The sequence below is a fragment of the Macaca nemestrina genome, chromosome 13 (genome assembly GCF_043159975.1).
Source record: "Macaca nemestrina isolate mMacNem1 chromosome 13, mMacNem.hap1, whole genome shotgun sequence".
Lineage (NCBI taxonomy): Eukaryota > Metazoa > Chordata > Mammalia > Primates > Cercopithecidae > Macaca > Macaca nemestrina.
Genome location: NC_092137.1, coordinates 1,637,376 through 1,661,388, shown reverse-complemented (window position 1 = coordinate 1,661,388; position 24,013 = coordinate 1,637,376). Strand labels below are relative to the sequence as shown.

General features: G+C 49.0%; 2 protein-coding genes across 15 annotated transcripts in view; both read right to left on the bottom strand.

The window, feature by feature from the left end:
- LOC105497556 (syntrophin gamma 2) overlaps positions 1 to 24,013 on the bottom strand; it is a 564,393-nt gene that overhangs the window by 57,149 nt on the left and 483,231 nt on the right. The gene's annotated exons all lie outside the window — the stretch shown is intronic.
- Positions 1 to 24,013, bottom strand: part of LOC105497560 (thyroid peroxidase) — a 118,955-nt gene that overhangs the window by 47,500 nt on the left and 47,442 nt on the right. For all 14 annotated transcript variants that reach the window (XR_011611383.1, XR_011611386.1, XR_011611388.1 and 11 more), the window contains exons 8-10: positions 16,128 to 16,646; positions 8,708 to 8,966; positions 4,696 to 4,866 (exon numbers count right to left, since the gene is read on the bottom strand). Coding sequence is in view for 7 of the 14 variants with exons in the window: in XM_011768724.3 (XP_011767026.2) it covers positions 4,696 to 4,866; positions 8,708 to 8,966; positions 16,128 to 16,646 (949 nt within the window). In the remaining 7 variants the exon portion in view is untranslated. The remainder of the gene's footprint in view (positions 1 to 4,695; positions 4,867 to 8,707; positions 8,967 to 16,127; positions 16,647 to 24,013) is intronic.

The window sequence follows — 24,013 nt, the reverse complement described above, 5'->3', positions numbered from 1 at the left end:
TCCACCCGCCCTGTGTGGTGCTTTAGCTAAGACTGTCTGGTTCTATCCTCAGCGCCCTGCCCACCGCAGGCTCCCAGCAGAAGTCCCAGACAAGTGCACGCACAGCAACATGTGAGCACTGGGCTGGTTCCCCCAGGGGCAGTGAGGCTTTCGCGGGACAGAAGGCCGGGCCTGTGGTGTCTCATGTTTAGACCAAACAGAACTGGGAGAAATAGCCAGGCATCCTCGTTAGTCTGGGAAGGGGATGCCCACGTGACAAAGAGACTCATGGAGCCAAGGGGTGGGAACAACTTGGAGGAAGACAGATTGGAGGAACGGACAAACTGGAGGAGGAAGGCATGAGCGACATTCAAAATCTGAGCTTTTAGAGGCTGGGTGCGATGGCTCAGGCCTGTAATTCCACCACTTTTGGAGGCCGAGGCGGATGGACTGCCTGAGGTCAGGAGTTTGAGACCAGCCTGGCCAACACGGTGAAACCCTGTCTGTACTGAAAATACAAAAATTAGTCAGGTGTGGCGGCAGTCGTCTGTAATCCCAGCTACTAGGGAGGCTGAGGCAGGAGAATTGCTTGAACCTGGGAGGCGGAGGTTGCGGTGAGCCGAGATCGCACCATTGCTCTCCGGCCTGGGCAACAAGAGTGTGGCTTCGTCTCAAAACAAATAAACAAACAAAAACAAAAATAAAAACACCCTGAGCTTTTAGAAAACTGCTGTCAGGTGCTATTGAGTCCATTTCTTAGCGGGCTGAGAGCCATTTCCCTGGTTAACCGTCAGGAGGAACCCGTGTGTGTCTGACTCTTGTGCTCCTAGAGTCACCCCCCTTGGCTGGCCCCACAGCCCTGGTGCTGCTGCATCTGGCAGGGGATCCCCTGATCCCCCATGAGAAGCTGTGCTGCCTCAGCCTGACTCCTGCTGTCCGCAGTGGCTCTGCTGCCCTGTATCTGCAGAAACCACTCTTATTTTCTGTTTCCAGATGGGCCATCCTGGCCCTTTCATCAAAGCCACCGGGAGGTGCTTTGCCCCGTCAAGAGGCACCGGTGTCCCTCCAACTCAGCACCTCCAACAAAATTTCATCTTTATCACACAGTCTACTTTAGCCTAGACCATCCCAAACATACCCCACGAATGTCTCAGCTCCAGTAACAGGCAACCTGTAGACACTCGGTTTATATAGAAAACACAGATGCCCATTGCTTGCCACAGGGCTCGGGGGACACAGCCGTTATTTTATTTACTAAAAGAATGCACTTATTTTCAGACTAGTCAAAAACAAAAATAATGAGCAAATTAAAATTCTAAAACGAGGAGAGGTTTCTATACTGACAATTTAGACCATTGTCAAACTGTTTTAATTAGTACAATAAAAGCATTTTCACACCTGTGGGAGATTGACATCTTAATTTTAAAAAGAAAAAACAACGAAGTTAGGAGGGCATTTTCCTTTCTTATTGCTCTGAGAGGAAACCTATTTGCATCTTTTTCCAATTCTAGAGGGAAAATGTGCAAGGTCTGGGAAGGAGGTAAAGACATGGAGGCTGAAGCTCTTCACAGCTCCGGAGGCCACAGAGCCCGGAAGGAACAACATCACTTCGGATGTCCCTGCCTGTGGGAGACACCGCAGAAACGGGAATGCAAAAAAGGTGTTTCTGTTCTGTTTTGTTTTTCTGAGACGGAGTCTCGCTCTGTCACCCAGGCTGGAGTGCAGAGGCATGATCTCGGCTCACCGCAACCTCCGCCTCCTGGGTTTCAGGCAATTCTCCTGCCTCAGCCTCTCAAGAAGCTGGGATTACAGGTGTCTGCCATGACGCCCGGCTAATTTTTTGTATCTTTAGTAGAGACAGGGTTTCACCATCTGGCCAGGCTGGTCTTGAACTCCTGAACTTGTGATCTGCCCGCCTCGGCCTCCCAAAGTGCTAGGATTACAGGCATGAGCCACTGTGCCCGGCCGCAAAAAAGTGTTTTGGGGAAGGTTGTACATTTTATATTCACAGTAAAGTACAACAAACGATTTCAGGGCGTGGCGGAAATCACCATCCCAGCTCAGCGTGCTGAGACACGAGCGTTTCTCTTTTATCTAATTTAGCCTGAGATCTAACTAATCAGATCTAACGAAGCTTCTGCTGGGTTTGTGGCCTTTCTGGTGCATCGATGCCTCCAGTTGCTGGAATTCAGACCTGGGGACGTTGCCTAAACTGTCTGTGTGTCAGTCTCTCAGTCCATCTTTTAGAACGTGATCGTATGGCCGGGCGCGTGGCTCAAGCCTGTAATCCCAGCACTTTGGGAGGCCGAGACGGGCGGATCACAAGGTCAGGAGATCGAGACCATCCTGGCTAACACGGTGAAACCCCGTCTCTATTAAGAAATACAAAAAACTAGCCGGGCGAGGTGGCGGGCGCCTGTAGTCCCAGCTACTCGGGAGGCTGAGGCCGGAGAATGGCGTAAACCCGGGAGGCGGAGCTTGCAGTGAGCTGAGATCCGGCCACTGCACTGCAGCCTGGGTGACAGAGCGAGACTCCATCTCAAAAAAAAAAAAAAAAAAAAAACGTGATCGCAGTCTGGCCTTCCGCGGTGACTGGGGTATAGAGTGCTAACACACGCAGTGGGCTTCGAACTGCAGGCCACAGGGACCCGCGTGGCAGCTCTTACACTGCTGTGTCATGACTCCTCCTGTGTGCTCACACCAAGCACTCTCGTGTGTGCGTCCCCAACACTCAAACGTGAGGTTGACTCTACTGTCCTGGGCACTCAGGGAAGGAACTGGGAACCACACAGGTTAATTAAGAAATTCATCCAAAATTGAACTCCTCAGGTCCAAACCCAAGTCTTTGGAACACAAGTCGGGCTGTGTGCTGGTCTTACTCCTGTTCCCTTCCCACCAGGCCCTTCTGTCCTCGTCAGCGTTTATTTGCCCAAACATACATTTATTCATTCATTCATCCATCCATCCATCCATCCATCCATCCATCCACCCACCCACCCACCCATTCATTCAGTGAGGGTTCCCTAAGTGCCTGTTCTGTGCCAGTCAACAGCTCTGGGTGCTAGTGACCACAGCCCTGAAACACAGCCCTTCCTCCTGGGCTTATGATCTTTGGGGGACCCACAGGCCAGTGGGAACGTGGATTTTCACCTTTGGCCACATTTCAATTGGTGAAAAGTAGAGCAGACAAAGGTGGGGGTTGTGAGGGCTGGGCTGGGGTCGCCTGCTCTCTGGCGCAGTTAGCTCAGGGAAGTCAGCAGTGGCAACATGAGGAGGTCAAGCTGTGGGGCCTGAGCAGGGCCAGCAGCAAAGGGGGTCCCAGCCAGAGGCAAGGTGTGTGTGGGCATGTGCTGGGCATGTGTGGGTGTGTGCTGGGCACGTGCCAGGTGTGTGCTGGGTATGTGGTGGGTGTGTGCTGGGCATGTGTAGACAGGTGTGTGCTGGGTATGTGCCGGGTGTGTGCTGGGCATGTGCTGGCTATGTGCTGGGCATGTGTAGACAGGTGTGTGTTGGGTATGTGCCAGGTGTGTGCTGGGCATGTGTTGGGTATGTGCTGGGCATGTGCTGGGTGTGTGCTGGACATGTGTGGGTGTGTGCTGGGTATGTGCCGGGTGTGTGCTGGGCATGTGTTGGGTATGTGCTGGGCGTGTGCAGGCATGTGCTGGGTATGTGCCAGGCGTGTGAAGGCATGTGTGGGCTGTGCTCCCTGAGCTCTGGCAACAAGGAAGCAGCTGTGTTTGGGTGCAGGGAGTGAGGGGGACAGTGTGCATTATCCTGACACACATGGGGCCCCTTCTGCATCCTCCCAACTCACGTTTAGTCCCCAGATATTCACAGCCTGTGTGGTTGCTGATCCCAGCCCTTCCAGGTGCCACTGGTAAGGAAGGCAGGAATGGGGGAAGGGCCAGGGGACAGAGGAAGGCCCAGGGATGTGGCAGAACAAGACTTGCCAGCACTGTCCGTGTCACATGTCACCCACGCACAATAGGAGGGCACCTCCCAAGCTCCCAGGGTGCATGGAGAGAACAGAGCCGCGCACAGAATACGAGGTCTCAGGGGATCGGGACTGGACAGGTGCTGCAGGTTGACCAGACAACCGAATCACCTAGGAGCCCAGAGGAGGGAAGGCTGAGGTGGGCCTGAGGTCAGGGAGTTGGGAACTGGGCAGGTCAGGGAGGAGGCTGCGCGGTGGGGCCTGGGAAAGGCAGGAGCCAGGTCGGGTGTAGGGAGCACAGGGGGCTGCTGGCCTGAGAGGAGCAGCCACTCCCACCAGGGGCCAGCTTGGACCAGTTAGCTAACAGCAGTCCTGATGTGGTGGAACGATCTCTGCAGGCCCTAGGATCTCGCTGGGGGGAGGAGAAGGGGACGGGGGGCACTCTAGCCATCCCAGGAGCTTCCCGGGACGCCAGACACAGACCTGCCATTGTCTGCCCGTGCAGTGCCTCCTCCCTCTACTAGAAGCGGGTGTTTCTCAAGGTCCTAGCTCATACGTCCCTGGGAGGTTCAGAACCACCCTCTTTGTGCCATTTCTCTCTCTAAGAAAAGCTCGAAGTGGCCTCTATAGCTGAATGAACTGGAGTCCTTTAAGAGCCATTGCTTAGAAGGCATTAGATTTGTGATTGTTTTACTTTAAATCAGTCTCTCTAGCAGCAGGTTGCTAACTCGGCAAATCCTGCAGCAGCTGCGTGAGGTGTGCAAGGGAAGGAACTGGCAGACCTGGCAGCCCGTGGTCCCGGCCCCTCTGCAGGTTGATGGACGCCAGATCCAAGGTGCTGGAATTGGACAGCACAAAGAGCCTTTCCGTCAGTTCCTCGTTCATCAGCTGATCCTGCACCTGCAGTTTGGCTGGTCTTGCAAGAAGGCCTCGTATTAGTGGGTCCAAACCACCTGGAAAATACCATGTGCAAAGCAAGGACAGTTCTCGGCTCAGTTCTAGAGAAACAACAATATTTCAATCTTGTCCTTAGCAAATCTTTGTGTAAGTTCATGAATTCCGCTTGTGTGATTCCAGAGTTTCCTGAATGTCCTCAGGACACTGCCTTGCTGGCGGGTGAACCACTGGGCTGGCACTGATGATGTGGCTCATGAGGGATGGACCCTCAGAAAGAAAGGGGCCTGGAGAAGGAGTCCACCAGTTTTTAAAGCTTTTTGTTTTGTTTCTTAGCAACAGAAAGATTACAAAAAAAAGAAGCATTTGCTGAATTCTAACATCCAGAACAGTGAAAGGAAGACTCAGCTTAGCTGAGGGAGTGGCCAGGGTGCCTGGGGACCACTGTTCCTGTCATTTCCAAAGGCCCCGTGTGGAAAGCAGGCCCCACCGCCTTCAGGGTCCCTCTATCTCAGTGGCGTGTGAACCCACCACTGCATGCCACCAGTCTTTAAAGTTTGGCCTTAGGATGCCCAAAAGGAAGACTTAGGAATCACGACGTGCATCGTCCTGTGTGGGATGACCTGGGTGTCTTCAAATGCCAGGTACCTGCTGAGGGCCGGGCCAGCCCCTGCCTCTCTGGTGCACTGTGCATGACCCAGCTCTCATCTAAGCAGGCATCGCCAGACACACTGCCGCACCCCTGCCCTCCCCTCTCCCCACTACACCTGGAGCCGGTCAACTTTTGAGTCAGGTTAGAAGCTCCCAGAAAGACACACAGAGTACTGGGAAAGGAACATAAAGAAAAAATGGGGAAGCTTAAAAATAACCCTTCCAAAAAACTAACTGGGGGAATAGAATCATTTTCTTCCAAATAATTAACTTCCAAAGGTAACCCATCATTAACATTCTAAAGATGAGGGTGCTGATCATAACTATAGAATGGTTTAGCCTTTTATTTTTATTTTATTTTCAAATGGATTTTCACTCTGTTGCCCAGTCTGGAATGCAAAAGCGAGATCTCGGCTCACCTGCAACCTCTGCCTCCCAGGTTCAAGCGAGTCTCCTGCCACAGCCTCTCAAGTAGCTGAGACTACAAGCACCCGCCACCACGCCTGGCTAATTTTTTTTTTTTTTTTTTGTATTTTTAGTAGAGACAGGGTTTCACCATGTTGGCCAGGCTGGTCTCAAACTCCTGACCTCAAGTGATCCACCTGCCTCGGCCTCCCAAAGTGCTGGGATTACAGGCGTGAACCACCATGTCTGGGCCCAGTTTAGCCTTTTAAAATGCTTTAAACACATTTATTTTCCCCACAGATATTAAAAACCCTGTGTAGGATCAGCAAGTGTGCCCATACGGAAGGTCTGCATGGCTGTGGTGAGTCATAAGAAAGAAGGGAGAACTGATGAACATCGATGAGAAATCCCCAATAAAATACCAGTAAACCGAATCCAGCAGCACATCAAGAAGCTTATCCACCATGATCAAGTCGGCTTCATCCCTGGGATGCAAGGCTGGCTCAACATACGCAAGTCAATAAACATAATCCATCACATAAACAGAACCAATGACAAAAACCACATGATTATCCCAATAGATGCAGAAAAGGCCTTCGACAAAATTCAACTGCCCTTCATGCTAAAAACTCTCAATAAACTGGGTATTCTTGGAATGTATCTCAAAATAATAAGAGCTATTTATGACAAACCCACAGCCAATATCATACTGAATGGGCAAAAACTGGAAGCATTCCCTTTGAAAACTGGCACAAGACAGGGATGCCCTCTCTCACCACTCTTATTTAACATATTGTTGGAAGTTCTGGCCAAGAAAATCAGGCAAGAGAAAGAAATAAAGAGTATTCAATTAGGAAAAGAGGAAGTCAAATTGTCCCTGTTTGCAGATGATATGATTGTATATTTAGAAAATCCCGTTGCCTCAGTCCAAAATCTCAAGTTAATAAGCAACTTCAGCAAAGTCTCAGGATATAAAATCAATGTGCAAAAATAACAATCATTCCTATACACCAATAACAGACAAACAGAGCCAAATCATCAGTGAACTCCCATTCACAATTGCTACAAAGAGAATAAAATACCTAGGAATCCAACTTACAAGGAATGTGAAGGACCTGAAAGGAGAACTACAAACCGATGTGCAATGAAATAAAAGAGGACACAAACAAATGGAAGAACATTCCATGCTCATGGACAAGAAGAATCAATGTCGTGAAAATGGCCATACTGCCCAAGGTAATTTACAGATTCAATGCCATCCCCATCGAGCTACCAATGACTTTCTTCACAGAATTGGAAAAAACTACTTTAAAGTTCATATGGAACCAAAAAAGAGCCCACATTGCCAAGAATATCCTAAGGAAAAAGAGCAAAGCTGGAGGCATCATGCTACCTGATTTCAAACTATAGCACAAGGCTACAGTAAACAAAACAGCATGGTACTGGTACCAAAACAGAGATATAGACCAATGGAACAGAACAGAGGCATCAGAAATAACACCACACATCTACAACCATCTGATCTTTGACAAACCTGACAAAAATAAGAAATGGGGAAAGGATTCCCTATTTAATAAATGGTGCTGGGAAAACTGGCTAGCCGTATGTGGAAAGCTGAAACTGGATCCCTTCCTTACACCTTATGCAAAAATTAATTCAAGATGGATTAAAGACTTAAATGTTAGATCTAAAACCATAAAAACCCTAGAAGAAAACCTAGGCAATACCATTCAGGACATAGGCATGGGCAAGGACTTCATGACTAAAACACTAAAAGCAATGGCAACAAAAGCCAAAATTGACAAGTGGGATCTAATTAAACTAAAGAGCTTCTGCACAGCAAAAGAAACTACCATCAGAGTGAAAAGACAACCTACAGAATGGGAGAAAATTTTTTGCAATCTACCCATCTGACAAAGGGCTAATATCCATAATCTACAAAGAACTTAAACAAATTTACAAGAAAAAAAACAAATAATCACATCAAAAAGTGGGCAAAGGGTATGAAAAGACACTTCTTAAAAGAAGACATTTATGCAGCCAACAGACACATGAGAAAATGCTCATCGTCACGGGTCATTAGAGAAATGCAAATTGAAACCAAAATGAGATACCATCTCACACCGGTTAGAATGGCGATCATTAAGAAGTCAGGAAACAACAGATGCTGGAGAGGATGTGGAGAAATAGGAATGCTTTTACACTGTTGGTGGGAATGCAAATTAGTTCAACCATTGTGGAAGACAGTGTGGTGATCCTCAAGGATCTAGAACTAGAAATACCATTTGACCCAGTGATCCAATTACTGGGCATATACCCAAAGGATTATAAATCATGCTACTACAAAGACACATGCATATGTATGTTTATTGTGGCACTATTTAAAATAGCAAAGACTTGGAACCAACCCAAATGTCCATCAGTGATAGACTGGATTAAGAAAATGTGGCACATATACACCATGGAATACTATACAGCCATAAAAAGGATAAGTTCGCAGCTGGAAATCATCATTCTCAGCAAACTATCACAAGGACAGAAAACCAAATACCACATGTTCTCACTCATAGGTGGGAATTGAACAATGAGAACCCATGGACACAGGGCAGGGATCATCACACCCCATCTGTCGTGAGGTGGGGGCAGGGGGAGGGATAGCATTAGGAGAAATGCCTAATGTAAATTGTGACTTAATGGGTGCAGCAAACCAACAGGGCACATGTCTACCCTATGTAACAAACCTGCACGTTGTGCACATTTACCCTAGAACTTAAAGTATAATAAAAATATAAAAAAAGAAGGGTGACTTCACAGGGACCAGCTGCAGGGACTGCACTCACTCACCTCCGTGGAGGAGCGTCCATGGGCTGAAGAAGGTCTCGTGCAGCCACAGCCCGGGCAGGCCGGGGTGCTCCTGGAAGCCAGCGTCCAGCCTCCTCACCAGCGGGTGGATCGTGGCGTGGCCGAAGCGGAAGGCGGCCGTGGAGAACACGTTGGACACAGTGGGGTTGGCGGCGGAGTCATAGCCTTCATAGGGGCCCACGTACTGCTGGAAGGCCTCGGGTCCCAGGATCCTGGGGACGTAATCCCTCAGGGTGATGATCTATGCAGAAAGGAAAAGCGTCTCAGTGAGGCCCAGGATACAGAGGAGGGTCGCCTCGAGTGGCAGTGGAGAAGAGCATCTTCCTTGACATCCCCAGGGAGCTGGACTCTTCTCGCCTTGCAATAAAGGCCTCAGCTGAACTTCCCAGAAAGGCGTTCTTGTTGATGTTTTTCATGAATATTCAGGAGGTGCGTTTATAGGGCTGACTGGAGAGCCTCCTTCCCAGGATGGTGATGGGGCTGGCAGTGGCAAGAGACAGCGTCTCTGTCGAGCCAACGGTGGTCACCGGGCCAGGCTGGGCAGCTCGACTCCTGGCTGGATGACTGACAGCAGGGAGCAGTTCCTTTTTCTACAAAGCAACAACACCTAATTCCTAGAGCCTTTGTGAGGATTAAATCAAAGCATGTTGTTTGGCACAGAGGTCTGTCAATGGACAATTACAGTGCAATCGCAGGGCCTGGAAATTACTATTTGACACATGGCCCCAGGAGAATTACGTACAAAGATTCTACTTTCAGGTTTAACAGTGTTTCTTTCAGACAGAAAAATCAGTCTCAAATTGTTTTGGTATTTAAGGGGAATATTTTGGTCAATAAACTACATCCAAATGAAGCATAATAGGCATAATTCTAGAATATGAATCTTCTCTTTTAGCTTACCAGTTTAGGAAGGCAAGCAGATTGTTTAAAAATAACCAATATTATTTACACACTTGTAATACGTTCCTTCCAGGCGCCAGAATGCATTTCCTAAGCACGTAATTTGGCCCTTCAGGGAGACCAGGGAGAGCTATGAGTCTTGTGTGGCCTGGCGTTTACTGAGGGCGCACCTGCTCCCCGCTGTCCCGCTCCACCTCGGAGACCTGGACAGACAAGAAGGAAAAGGCGGCATCCAAAAGTTCCCCAGTGGGGTTTCCGTCCGTGTGCTAGTTCATCCATTGGTGAGAAGCACCGTGCTATGGGTCAGCATCCCAGAGAGTAGTTCTGACTTCATCCTGCAAACAGCCTCTCCACCTCAGGCGCAATTTATGTGACAACGTTTCTGAGCCACACAGGTGTCCTGGGGGCTCCTCCTAGCCACATGAGAAGGTCCGTGTTCTTCCCACGTTCAGAACTCAGGCAGCACCTTCTGCTCCCTGGAACATTCTTTGGCTTCTTCTCACTACAATAGAAAGGAAAAGGCCTCTCTCTCTTTAGCCCAGAGACTGAGACAATTTCTTTCTTTCTTTCTTTTTTTTTTTTTTGACACAGAGTCTCGCTCTGTCGCCCAGGCTGGAGTGCAGTGGCTCCGTCTTCTGGGTTCCCGCCATTCTCCCGCCTCAGCCTCCCGAGTAGCCGGGACTACAGGCGCCACCACCACGCCCGGCTAATTTTTTGTATTTTTAGTAGAGATGGGGTTTCACCGTGTTAGCCAGGATGGTCTCAATCTCCTGGCCTCGTGATCCACCCACCTTGGCCTCCCAAAGTGCTGGGATTACAGGCGTGAGCCACCGCGCCCGGCCGAGACAATTTCAAATTCAAGTGCAAGCTATTTTAAGGAAGACACCTCTTTCCCTTCTTGCCTACCTGAAGTTTGACTTGTGAGCCAGGGGATGCAGCAAGTACAGACAGAGAACTCCTGAGGCCTGAGCCTGAGGTTCCCAGCTCCACCCGTGCCCAACCAGCTACGAACAGAGAGCAAACCCGTGCCCTTCATCCGAGCCTCGCAGACACTGCGCCTCCTCAGTGTCTGACCTTGCCAGAGCTCTGAACAGTGTCTCTCCTCTTCCCCACTGGCTCCTCATCTGATCCGAAATGTCCCTGGTAAGTGATTGGGCTCAGATAGTGCAGCCTCCCCTGGGAGCTGTCGAGGTTGGGCAGAAGCACCCTTTGTTCAACCCAATAGGGCCTTAAAACTTGAATCTTGAGTCGGGTGTGGTAGCTCACGCCTGTAATCCCAGCATTTTGGGAGGCCAAGGTGGGAGGACTGCTTGAGCCTGAGAGCGAGACCAGCCTGGGCAACACAGTCAGACTCTGTTTCTACAAATATTTTAAAAATTAAAAATTAGCCAGGCGGGGTGGTGCACTCCTGTTGTCCCAGCGATGCGGGTGGCTGAGGTGGGAGGATGCTTGAGCCCAGGAGGTGGAGGCTGCAGTGAGCTATGACTGTGCCACCGCACTTCCGCCTGGGTGATAGAGGAGGTGCCTTCTCAAAAGAGAAAAAGAAAACCTTGAACCTTGTAAACAGCTCTCTGGAATTTTCATGGTAATTCTTGTGAAAATGCTTCTGGTATTTGTTTACCCGGTCACATAGGGAAAATGGTTACTCTGAATTATTGGACCTGGGCAGACGCCACACTGTCAGACCTGGGCATTGTTGCTGTTGGGTCCCCTCCTGCCCATCTCCCAGGTGGGCCCCGTCTTCTTTCACTGCTGGCAGTGCCGTGTAGAGGCCTTGTCTTCCCAAGCGGCTTCAAGCTGCTCCTCCATGTCTGCTCTCACCCAGCCTCCTGGTTCCCCACAGCCTCTGCCAAAGCTGCCAGGCGCTGACTTGTGGCCACTCTCCATTTCTTGACCTTCACAACTCACCAGTGGGAATGACCGAAAGGTCCACACTTGGGAAAATGGTGGGCGTGAAGGTGGTGGGAAGCCAGGACCCCAGCACAGGGGGAGACCAGGACTAAGAGACCTGGAGATGCGATGCTTGTCACCGACGGTGGGAAACAGCCACGCAGCCCCTGGCACAGGCTCCTCTGAACGTCCTGACTGCTTTCAACGTCACCCACCCTGCTCTCCACAGAACAATGTCACTCACTATTTTCTCAAACATGCCCTATTAGTCCAACAAGAGGCTCCCACGTGTTTGCTGAGGGTGCTCCGGGGAGGAGGCTGAGCAGGCACCCAGCCAGCACCCAGCTCCCCAAGGATGCAACACAGCCAGGCCTGGCTTGTGCTCCTCGGCAGGCAGCCCTGCAGCATGGCACACCTGGGCTTGTGCTCCTCCACAGGCAGCCCTGCAGCATGGCACACCTGGGCTTGGTCCAGCCTTGAGGCAGGGGACTGGCTGTCCCTGCAGAGGAACCCCTGGAGAGGAACGACTGGGAGATTTTGTCAGCCAACATTGGAGGCTGCTGGGGAATGGGGACCTGCCGGTAAAGGGGTCTGGGTGGGGCAGCAACAGCACCTAAGTATTCTGAATGGACAAAAACTGGAAGTATTCCCTTTGAAAACTGGAACAAGACAGGGATGCCCTCTCTGACCATTCCTATTTAACATACTGTTGGAAGTTCCGGCCAGGGCAATCAGGTAAGAGAAGCGGCCTTTTTCTTTCTTTCCAGCCTTGGAAGCATGGCTTTATCCATCTGCTCCTTTGCCTAGAAGAGCAGCCAATCTGAAAAAGTACTCAGCCACAGCAAAGGTCAGCAGCCGAGTGGCCTGGGGATGCAGCCCCTGCCCTGAGACGTGGATCCGCCTGCCTAGGATGGGGATGTCCGGGGAGATCTGCGGTCCCTCCGGGGTCTGGTCGTACCTCCACACACATCCAAAGCAAAGCTTCTGTGGGTCCCTGGATATCTGGGGAAATCAAGGCTGTGCTCCAGAACCAGGTCTGCTATCTGATGGCCGGGGCATAGAAAACACCCACGCCAGATGTTTGGGTCTTTATCTCAAACTCCACACAGCCTGGACGGCACACCCAGACTCACCAAGGATGGCTACCTCCTCTCTGCCTCCCTCAACCTGTGCTGGGAAGGGTTTCCTTTCTCATTCTTTTCTTGTCTGTAGAACACAAAAGTTATCGCCAAAGTGAGCATCTGATTGTGAGTTCTTGTTTTATGACACACCATAGAGCAGCTGAGGACTGCTGGGATGGAAGAGCAAGAGCTTCGGTTCCTCCTGGCGGGAAGCACGGCTTATGGAACTGGGGTCCTGTGGGATCTCAAGCTAGCAAGAGCAACTTCATCAGCCCTTCCTATGTGCGAGTCCCCCAAGAGATGCCGGCTCCCAGGAACCAGCACAGAGGGCAGCCTGCAGATGCCTCCCAAAGACACCCACGGCAGAAGTCCTGTGCCCCAGGGCTGAGGGAGGGGATCGCTCTCAGCTGTCTACAAAAGAAATTAGAGGAGCCGAGATCCTCAGACAGAGGGTGGCTGGGGTTGGACCCTGACAGCTTAGAGTGGGTGTGGTGAGGACAGACACAGCAGCAGGGACGTGGTGTGGACGGATGCAGGAGGCGGGAGGTGGTGTGGACAGATGGAGGAGAAAGCTGTGACTCCCAGCTCTGAGTTGAGCCTTTTTGCCTCTTGCTGATGTGTGCATTATCCTGGCCCTGGCTAGCTCGTGTGTGTGTGTGGTGTGTGTGTGTGTGTGTGTGTGTGTGTGTGTAGGGGGTTTGGGGGAATAATAGAAGGGGGATGCTATTTCTCTTTCATAAAGTTGCCCTGGCATTTCTTTTCGTTATCTAATGCTTTTCAGAAGAAGAGAGATTCAGATCACAGTTACCAAACTATGAGTCGATAGAACCAGGGAGAGAAAAATGAGCCTTCCAGGCCACTGCAGATCTTTCAAATATGGCTGGAAGTTACAGCAGTGGCTCTACTGACGCGTTAAACACAACTTATTATTTTAATGTATCAAAGGTTTTTGCAAAAAGCACCAAAGAGGACCTATTAACTAAAAAAACACAAAAGGAAATTCAAAGGTGAAATGTAAAACCAAGAAGAAAAGAACGTTCACATTTTTTAAAAAAGCAGAACCCACAGAAAATGAACTGAGGAAGGTAAATATGAAACAGAGAAGAACATTTTCCTATTGTTTTCTGTTATTATTTCATTAATAATAAGAATAGGCAGCTGGGCATGGTGGCTCAGGCCTGTAATCCCAGCACTTTGGGAGCCTGAGGCAGGCGGATCACTTGAGGAAAGGAGTTCAAGACCATCCTGGCCAACATGGCAAAACCCCATGTCTATTAAAAATACAAAAATTAGCTGGGAGTGGTGGCACGTGTCTGTGGTCTCAGCTACTTGAGAGGCTGAGGCAGGAGAATCGCTTGAACCTGGGAGGCGGTGGTTGCAGTGAGCCGAGATCTTACCACTATACTCCAGCCCGGGTGACAGAGTGAGACTCTGTCTCAAAAACACAAAACAAAACAAAACGAAAACACACACACACAAAAGAAAGAAGAAGGAGAAGAAGAAGAAGAGGAGGAGGAAGAGGAGGAGGAGGAGGAGGAGCAGCAGCAGCAGGAGGCAACCAAATGTCATTATTTCCAGGTCAGTGGGATTCTCAGAAATTTGGAATTAAACTATCTCTAATCTATAATGACAGGGCCTGGTAACAATTCACACCTCTAAATAATTCCAGAACTCCATGGAGAAGAAAGACAGCAGGATGTGTGACAACTGGGCGTCTCTGGCCCTGTGAACGGGCTCCAGGGATCCGAGGCAGCCTCTTTTCTCACAGCTCCCTGGGCTGGATGAGGTTCTCACTCAAAGAAGGTTCAAACCAAATCCTGCTCCCGAGGCTACAGCAGGGCCAGGATTTCCAGAATTATTTTTGAAATTTCTACTTCATTCACAAATTCAATATATATTTACGAAGCAACCTGGCAAATTGTGGGTCCTGAGAAAAAAAGAATTAAACAGATGAACATCCCCCTGTGGAGCTCGCAGTCAGGGAAGCAGCACGGAAGCAGCAAGGAAGCAAACAGGAGCCCCGAAGGCCTCAGGGGATGAGCAGAGGGGAGAGGGCGGCCGTCTGGGACCTGCTTCCCCAGGTGTGTGGTGGGAAGTCCAGGCTCACGGAGACGAGGACCTGGATTCCACCGCTCAGCAGCTCCTGGGTTTACATTCCCCTTTGCACAGGGAAGCAGGAAAGTGTCTGAGTCGCTGCTTGAAAGCGACGTGGGTGCCTGATGATTTTTACTTCACATGGTGACAAGGTTCCTGCTTTCATTTCTAACTCCGCTCCTCTCACTCACACAAGCCTCCTCCGTCCGGCGGATGCTCCCAGCCGAGCACTGCTGTGTGGATGCGCGCGTTAGGACAGTGAGCTCGTCTGCTGTGTTTGCTGTGAGGATGCGCACGTTAGGACAGTGAGCTCGTCTGCCGTGTTTGCTGGAGAAGCCTGCGGGCCTGCTGCTGCCAGCCCCTGTTCCAGGAAGCTCCAGGTTCCCTCATCACCCAGGAACTAAGAGTTAACGCCCAGCGCATGGGGGCTTCCCAGGCCCTCTGCTCTGACCTTTGGGGCCTGGACCCCAGGGCAGCAAAGGCCAGAAAGTGGCAGGGGTGTGTGCTGCCTGGGGGTGGTCGGTGCCACGCACAGCCCCTGTGCCTCCTTGGACAAAGCTCCAGTGCCTCCTTTAGAACAGGATTGACGCGCCCTTCCCCGCAGGCTCAGGGCAAGAACTGCAGAGACGATGCCCAGGCCGCTACAGGGCCCGGTGCAACAGACGCGCACATGGTGACTCTCAATGTAAAACAGCCCATCCTTCTTCATAACAACCCCGTGAGACCCCCAGAGTCAGGGACTGCACTTCTAGGTGTGTAAGTGCTTTTCTCCATCACACAATTAATAAAAGGTCAACTTGAGTCTCAAGACCCTCTCATGCAATACTTAAGAGAGTCATAAAATGAAGAAAGGTTTCAAATAGACTCTAACTTGCTAGTTCAGAAACCTCACACAGAGTCAGTTCTTCATTCTCTGCATTGTCTCTGAAATACAAAAACACCAGCAGCCCTGGTCCACTCACCTGCAAGGGTTGTTCTGGGAATTATTAAATGAGTTGAAATCTGTAAAGCACCTTGCCTGGCTGTGGGCACAGGGAAACCTGGGTGACCTGGCTGCCATTGTTGGGGGGCTGTGGTTATTGGTGTCTTGGTGGGATAATCACCAGCCAGCTGAAGGGTAAGCAGGTGGGACAGAGGGGCCCCGGGGGGCCGCCAGCGCTGGAGTTACCCTTCGGCCCCTGCACAGGAGCTCACGATGACCCTCCACACACCCATGAAGGGCGCCCACCATGATTGCGCACCCACACAGGGCCCCACGACCTCGGGCTCACCCATGTGGGCGCCCCTGATGGCTGTGCAAGTACCTGGGACAGAGAACCCACGATTCTGCGCACCCACATGAGGCGCCCCCCGCTTTGCATGCGGCCACCCAGGGCGCCCAGGACCACCCCGCGCACCTGGTGCAGGGCGCCCACGACCTTGCGCGCCTCCTGGTACACGGCGTCCGCGCTCCAGTGCGCGTTGAGGGCCTTGAGCGCCGCGGCCAGGCGGTTGTGCTCGCGCAGCCACAGCGTGTGCAGCGCCGTCAGGGAGGGGACCTCGCTGGCGCGGCCGTCCCCGGCCAGGAAGCAGGGCCCGCGGGTCTCTCCGGGGATGCCGGGCTCAGGCGCACAGGCCGCGGGCGCGCGTGGCGGCGCGAAGGGCAGGTAGGCGCGGCCGGAGTCCCGGAGGCGCGCGTGGACGCGGAGCAGCCCCTCGGCGCTGGTCCAGTTCCGCAGCTGCCTCTCCAGGGCCGGGGAGCTGCCGTACACGGTGGACGCGTCCAGGAACGAGGTCAGCCCGTTCATCTGCTGCCGCGGGTTGGCGGTGGACAGGTTCCCGAAGAGCGCGCCTTGGTCCCCGGTGCCACAGGCGGCCGAAGAGCGGTAGAAGGGCAGACAGGCGGTGCCCGCGGCCGGCCGGGCCTCCTCCGGGAGCTGCGGACAAGGGGAGTTCAAGGTCACCCAGGGCCCCGCTCACCCTTTTTAAGACTCTAGAAGCTCGAGGCCAGCGACGACCCTGCAGCGCCGCATGTTTCTCTGCCCCTCTAGTCCTCTCTGCAGGGGTCGGTCCAGCCAGTCCCCCGACCTCCCCCCTGGCCTGCTCACCAGTGGTCTCTTGCCTGGGGAAGAGGCTGAACCCAGAGGATGCACCCCACATCCTAGGAGTCCACATCTCCCTAAAGCTCAGATGCTCTTGGCCTGAGCCAGTCTCGTTCCTGCTCAGACCTGCTCTAGCTGCTCATGAACTCCCCGGTCTGATTTACCTTCTGACTTTGGGAAGAGCTGATCTCTTTCTTTCTTTTTCTTCTTTTCTTTTCTTTTTATTTTTCCTGAGACGGAGTCTCGCTCTGTCACCCAGGCTGGAGTGCAGTGGCGCTATCTCGGCTCACTGCAAGCTCCGCCTCCCGGGTTCCCGCCATTCTCCCGCCTCAGCCTCCCGAGTAGCTGGGACTACAGGCGCCGCCACCACGCCCCGCTAATTAAGGGCTGACCTCTTTCTTTCCAGTGCCATGGACTTGGTTTAGGAGCCCAATGAGCAAACAGTCTCAGAGTTTTGTGGGCATCACTGTTTAGTGTAAAGGCAGATAGAGGGGAGTAAGGAGACCTTGGGTGGGCTTCCAACTCTGGCTGTGGCCAGCTTCCATCTTCTCTTCTACAACATGGAGATCTAAAACATTTTTCCAGATTTACAGGTTTCTTGGGAAGAGTCGCCTGTGCTGGATGTCGGGCAAGCTCTGTGGGTTGCAGAGAGCACGTGCCCTTTCCCTGGCAACTCTTCCTCCCTGGGGAGGTGTCACAGGGTCAGGGCTTACTCTGGGTGTTATTAGATTTAGGAGGTTAAATCGCTCATCCAGAATCACAAGATCGACCAGGTTGGACAGACCCCGAAAGAGACTCTTCCTGAAGATCATGGTCTTCTTGTAATAGGACATTATTTTTACCAGTGAAAATAAGGGAAAAGTTCCTCTCAGGGCAAAGCGCAGCCCAGGCACTGAGGAGTAGGAAGGAACAGAGGACCTGGGGTCACGTGGGGGAATGCACCCAGCGAGGCAGCAGCCACTCAGGAGTTAGCCGTGGCATGCAGTGCTGTGCAGGGAGACAGGCCCAGCCCCTGATGGACTCAGGCACAGGAGGTGCAGTGAAAAGAATGCAGGTGACAGGGAGTCAGCCTTGTGGTGAAGCAGCAGAGCAGATGCTGTGAGAACCCCTCTGGGCAGCACCCTGGCCTGGCAGCCGTGCAGCCCAAGGCCAGGTGGGGGTGGGGGGTGGGGGCAGCGAGGACGCCCCAGCCCTGGTTCAGAGACAGCACAGGATCCACAGGTCGTGCATTAAAAAATGCACTTCCAGCTGGGCAAGGTGGCTTACGCCTGTAACCCCAGCACTTTGGGAGGCCAAGTTGAGCAGATCACGAGGTCATGAGATCGAGACCATCCTAGCTAACACGGTGAAACCCCATCTCTACTAACAAAAAATTAGCCGGGCGTGCTGGTGGGCACTTGTAGTCCCAGCTACTCGGGAGGCTGAGGCAGGAGAATGGTGTGAACCCAGGATGTGGAGCTTGCAGTGAGCTGAGATCACACCACAGCACTCCAGCCTGGGTGACAGTGCAAGACTCTGTCTTAAAAGAGAAAAGAAAGAAAAAGAAAAAAAAAAAAAGCGCTTCTACTGAGAGCCCTTAGGGAGGCCTGCAAGGCTCAGAGCAGAGGATGTGAGAACTTAGGGCCAGCAGGGAACCCAGGCAGGAGCTGAAATTCAGCAAGAGAGTAAGAAAGCCAAGAAAATCATGATAGCGGGAACTTCAGTGCACGCCCTTTGGATTATACAGGCCCAGCGGCCCCAAGAATAAGAGGAAATAGAGGAATCAAATTGAGGAGCACAAATAATAATAAAATTACAAATAAATAACAAGGAGCTGCAAATTCTCCTAATAACTGATTCAAAGAGACTCTTAAGAAGAACTGAAAGTCTCTCTAGAAATCAATGAAAGGTTAACTTGCTTGTTAAGAAAATTCAAGAACACCAGCAAAGCCTCCCTCAGAAGAAAATTTATAGTCTTTAAATTGCTTTCATCAAAACAACAAAAACAAAGAAATTAAGTAGCTATTTTAAGAATTTAGTTGAGGAACAGAGAGCTAAAGCAAAAGTAAATGAGAAAGTTAAATTAATACACGCAGAAGTTAAAATTAATTAACTATGAATAAAAGAACTGGTGGGAAGAAAACATAAAGCTCTGCTTCACAACCCAGTGTGGAAAACAAAGAAAGGGCACAGAGTGAGCAGGATTTGGAGTGAGAAAGGAGCAGGGCTCAGGTGCGCAGGAGAGACGAGAAGAATCAGGAGCGACTGTCTATGCAGTTTCATGGCAACACACTGGAAAATGAAGAGCCGATGGATGACTCCCTAACAAAATGGAAATAACCACAATGTTGCCAAGAAGAAATGTAAAACTCCAAAGGACAATGAGGATGGAAGAGACAGACAAGGTGATCAGAAATCCAGGGATCAGATGGCATTGACAGTGAACTTCCATCAAATCTCGAAAGGATAGGTAACTCCAAGGTTGCTTAAACTATTTCAGCCACAGAAAAGATGGAAAGGGCCCCAGTGCGTTCTACAGAGTCAGCGAAACTTTTGTGTTGGCCTCTGATGAAAACAGGACAAGGATGGGGCATACAGGTCAGTATCCCCTTCTAAATAAAATAATAAAAGATAGGGCAGCCAATCAAAAGGCAATTACCAGAGTCAAATAGAATCTATTCACAGAATGGTTCCGTGTTGGATAGGGTTATATTATCCAGGGTGTCGACAAATTAAAGAAGAAAAATTAATATCACAGGTACTTAAAATGCAATAATACAAGGTACTATTACTTACCATTCCTGGTTAAATAGAAATGGAATAGAGTAGATTGGAATTGCTAAAATATAATGTAGAAGCAATAACAAATATTATCTTGAGCAGTTAAACAATGGAACAATTTAATTTAAAATTAAGGACTAGCAGAAACAACCACTATCATTGTTGGTACTTAGTACTATCTCTGTTAGACCAAAGTCTAGAAATTAAACAAGAGCTGGTAAAACTACTATAAGAGAAAATAAGATTTAAACCATAATAAAATTATCTTTTTTCTTAATGCTATGTTAGATGTCTACAACATCTAAAAATTCTAAAAATTTGATCAAATTTTTTAAAAAGTGTCTTCAATCTGTGGAAAAGTATAAAATTGTTCTTTTCCTTTTTTTCTTTTTGTTTTGTTCTTTAGCAAAGTACCACGAATGGTAATGGAGAAAAAATATCCCTTTCATAATGACAAAAAAGTTGATCAAAATCAGGTGTGTAAATTTAACAAAATAATCACATGACATACAAAAAGAAAATCATAAAACATCATTAAATATATGAAAATCTGAGAAAAGATCATTTCTCTCTAAATGAGTGTATACATTAAATGCAATTTCATTTAGAATAATGATAGTATGTTTTCATTTTGAAAGGATAAATTAATTTTAAAGTTTATATGAAGACACCAATTCCATTATCTATTCCTTAATCAACTAGGGAAAAGAATAGTGATGCAGTATTGACTTGACAGACAATAGGATACACTATAAGGCTGCTATGATCAAGTCCACACAGTATTGTCAACAAGAATAGATGCATCTGTTAATAAAGGAAGACAGAGAGCCCAGAACCAGACACCAGTTCTCCTGTGACAAAGCGTTATCTAGGCCTATGGGGAGAAGGAGGGTGGAACCAGCTGGTTTTCCATCTGGATGGGAATAAAACGCACCCGACTGTCCACTGTGCAAGATGCATGGAAACCCGTGCTGCAGTCCCACCCAGGAGGTCACTGCTGACTTTGAGCAAAGGAGATTCCTGAACCACAACTGAGCCTAGAAGCCATCAACACATAAGGAGACCTGGCCTCATAAAATATAAAAGTGCTCCATGCTGAGAGTTCTGGGTTGATGGGGCTGGAGAAAAATATTTGTAAGAAAAGTGAGAGAGAGTTAACATCTAGAGTGGAAAGGAGCAATTAAAATCAATTAACAGTCAAATAGTAGAAAAATGGACAAAGGTTATGAATAGATCATTCATTGAACAAATACAAATTGCCAAAAAAAAAAAAAAAGGACAAGTTTAAAATTTACTAACATTCAGGGAAAGCAACTAATGTAACAATGAACTATCTCTTTTTTGCTGCCAAACAAGCAGAAAAAAATGAGAAAAAAAACAATTAAGGCTGTTACTAGTGTGGATGGAGGATGTGGGTAAGGGGTGAACTCAGTTGTTGCTGTGAGGGCACAGAATTTTTAGACATTTTAGTACCAGCACAGCAGTGCTAAAGCCGCCTTCCAACCTGGCAGTGTCACTTCTGGTGATCCACACTGGGGCAGAGGCTGCAACACGGAAGGGCACACCCATGGCTGTGACCTGGAGCATGGAACAGTCCAGCCGTGAGCAGGGAGGGCTCGGAGCTCCATTGGGGGAATCTCCAGGATGCATCACTATTGATTGAGAACCCAAGATACAGAACGTGTACTCAGCAGAGTCCTGTTTTTATTAACAACATTCAAAAGAAAATGCTTGTGCGTGACTTCTTTAGGTGTAGCCGAGTGAGCATTCAAATCATGGAAAGGGCACACCATGACCACTCATATCACGGGAGGAGCACGCGATGAGTACTCAGATCATCAGAAGGACACGCCACGAGCATTTGGGTCACGGGAAGGACATAGCATGAGTATTTGGATCACAGAAAGGGCACACATGAGCACTCAGATCATGTGAAGGGCACTCCATCAGCATTCAGAACACAGGAAGGGCACGCCGTGGGCATTCAGGTCATGGCAAGGGCATGCCATGAGCATTTGGATCATAGGAGGGGCATTCTATGAGCATTCAGATCACGGGAAGTACATGCCATGAGCATTTGCATCATGGGAAGGGCACGATATCAGCATTGAGATCACAGGAAGAGCATACCATGAGCACTCAAATAATGGGAAGGGCATGCTATGGACATGCAGATCATGGGAAGGGCACACCATGAGCATCAGGATCATGGCAAGGCCATGCCATGAGCGCTCAGATCACAGCAAGGGCGTGCTGATTAAAACGGGGTGCCCAGTGAATCCCTTTGAGCCCACTATGCTGTCTACACCAACTTCTCACTATTCTAGTTTCATTTATCACGCCCCCTTCCCCTTACACACACACTTCAAATATCAACATTTGGGAGTCAAGTGATCTGGTTTGGGGACAGGGGCATGAGTGGAGAACATGGGAGTGAGAAGCAGGAGAGTCTAGCAAGTAAGGGAGGGAGAGGAAAAGCCACATGTCAGGAGAGTCAGGCACAGTTTAAGTTTTACATTTATGTGAAATTACACTTACATGTGGGTGCTCCAGTGTAATGTAAGAAATTCTTATTTGAATTAAAACCTATTTTGAACTAACATCAACGTAAGGACCATGCATCAAAATTTGTGGGGGCGGGGGCAGGTCATAGGAAAATAGTCTTAACTACACTTGTCGAAAAGTATGAGGCAGTGAACGTAACTCAATTCGCTTTTACCATAAGAAGTTGAGAAATGTGAAGCAGATGAAAAGGCATAATAGGAAGGCAGTAGAAAACAAAGAACAGGAAAGACTTATGGGCCCGAATAGACTAACTGCACCCAGAACTGAGCCCATAACCAAAGATCTGCCACCCCAGAGGTTATCAGGACCAGAGTCACAAATAAGATCTACCAGTTATTCAAAACAAAAAACCCAAATCTTATTCTAGACAAGGTAATCCTGAGCATAGTGAAAGAAATGGGCAACCCTGATCACTGTCAGATGCTGGTGTGTCTGTAACACCCAAACGGGTGCAGCATCAGAAAAGAGCACTGTAGCATTACTCTGCTTATGAAGAGAGATGCAACATTTCAAATCAAATATTAGCAAATTCAATCCAAGAATAAGTGAAAACCTGCATCACCATCCTGCAGGCCATGTAAGGGTGGCACTGCGTTGGAAGTCTACCAGTGTAGCTCACACAATAATGAAGTGAAGTGGAAGCCCTGTGGCCTCCTCCGCCGACATTGAGTAAAGCTGGAACCCACGAGCCTCATTGAAATTCTTGGGAAATCACAAATAAAAAAATTTCAATTTTCTAACTGAAGTTGTCTAGCAGAAATTCCTAGTAGACACAATATGGGAGGAAAAACATCAGAATCATGCCCTTTACCTAAGAAACAGAGCCAGGATACTGCTCTCACCATGGCTTTTTAAAATGTTACTCGCTAAAGCAGTATTTTATGTACATAAAATTGATTCCTAATAAAACAAAGTTGTATATCAAACCCAGTTTTTAATATGTTTAAAATAAAATATAGAAAAATCTATTTATTATATATATATTATTATAATATATATCAGATAAGGAAGACCTGCTCAGTAAGATAACAATTTAGATTCATAAAGAAGAAAAAAAATTGACTAAAATCGACCGAAATTTAAATCTTATGAATAATGGCACTGTAAACAAAATGAAAAGCCAAACAATTATATAGAGTGAAGGACCAAGGCTCACTCTTTGTCCACCTTTTTTGCCTTTGAAACCTGTTTGCAACAAAGATCTAACAAAGCTCATGTCCAAGATTATTTGGGTCTAAGTGTTCTGGGCAGCTATTCTCATTTTGGTTCAAGTAAACTCTTTAAAATGATATTTTGTGCCTCAGCTTCTTGCTTTAGGTCAACAAAAGATAGACAGAGGCTTTAATGCCAGTAATGAAAATTGAAGATTTTCTTCCTTAGTGCATTGGAAAATAATAGGAATTATGTAAGAATAATTGTTGCAGACAAATAATCAATTAGAAAATACAATTTGCCATCTCATTGCTGCAGAGAAATTTGGGAGTAACTATTAAAATTCCAACATGAGGAGGATTTTTTGTGACAGATCATGGAGGACAAGAGGTAGGACTAGATTTCAGCTCTCACTCAGACAAACAGAGCGGTGTGTGGAAGCTCATGTCGTGAACTTTTGCTCCAGAATGACAGCAGGAATACATTAGGAAAGCCAAGAGAACCCACAAACCCTCTAAAGGAAGCGGATGGCTCCTGCAGGACTCAGGAGACACCCCAAATACTGTGAATGCCCAAACTGCAGAAGTGGGAGAGATCACCCACCCTGAACACGCACCCCCAATGGGGAACCGGAAGGTCTAGATTACGGGAGAAGATTCTGACTTCACCTGGAGCTGAGTCAATTTAGAGAGCCGAGGGGAATACAGGGGTAGAGGAGGCAGTGG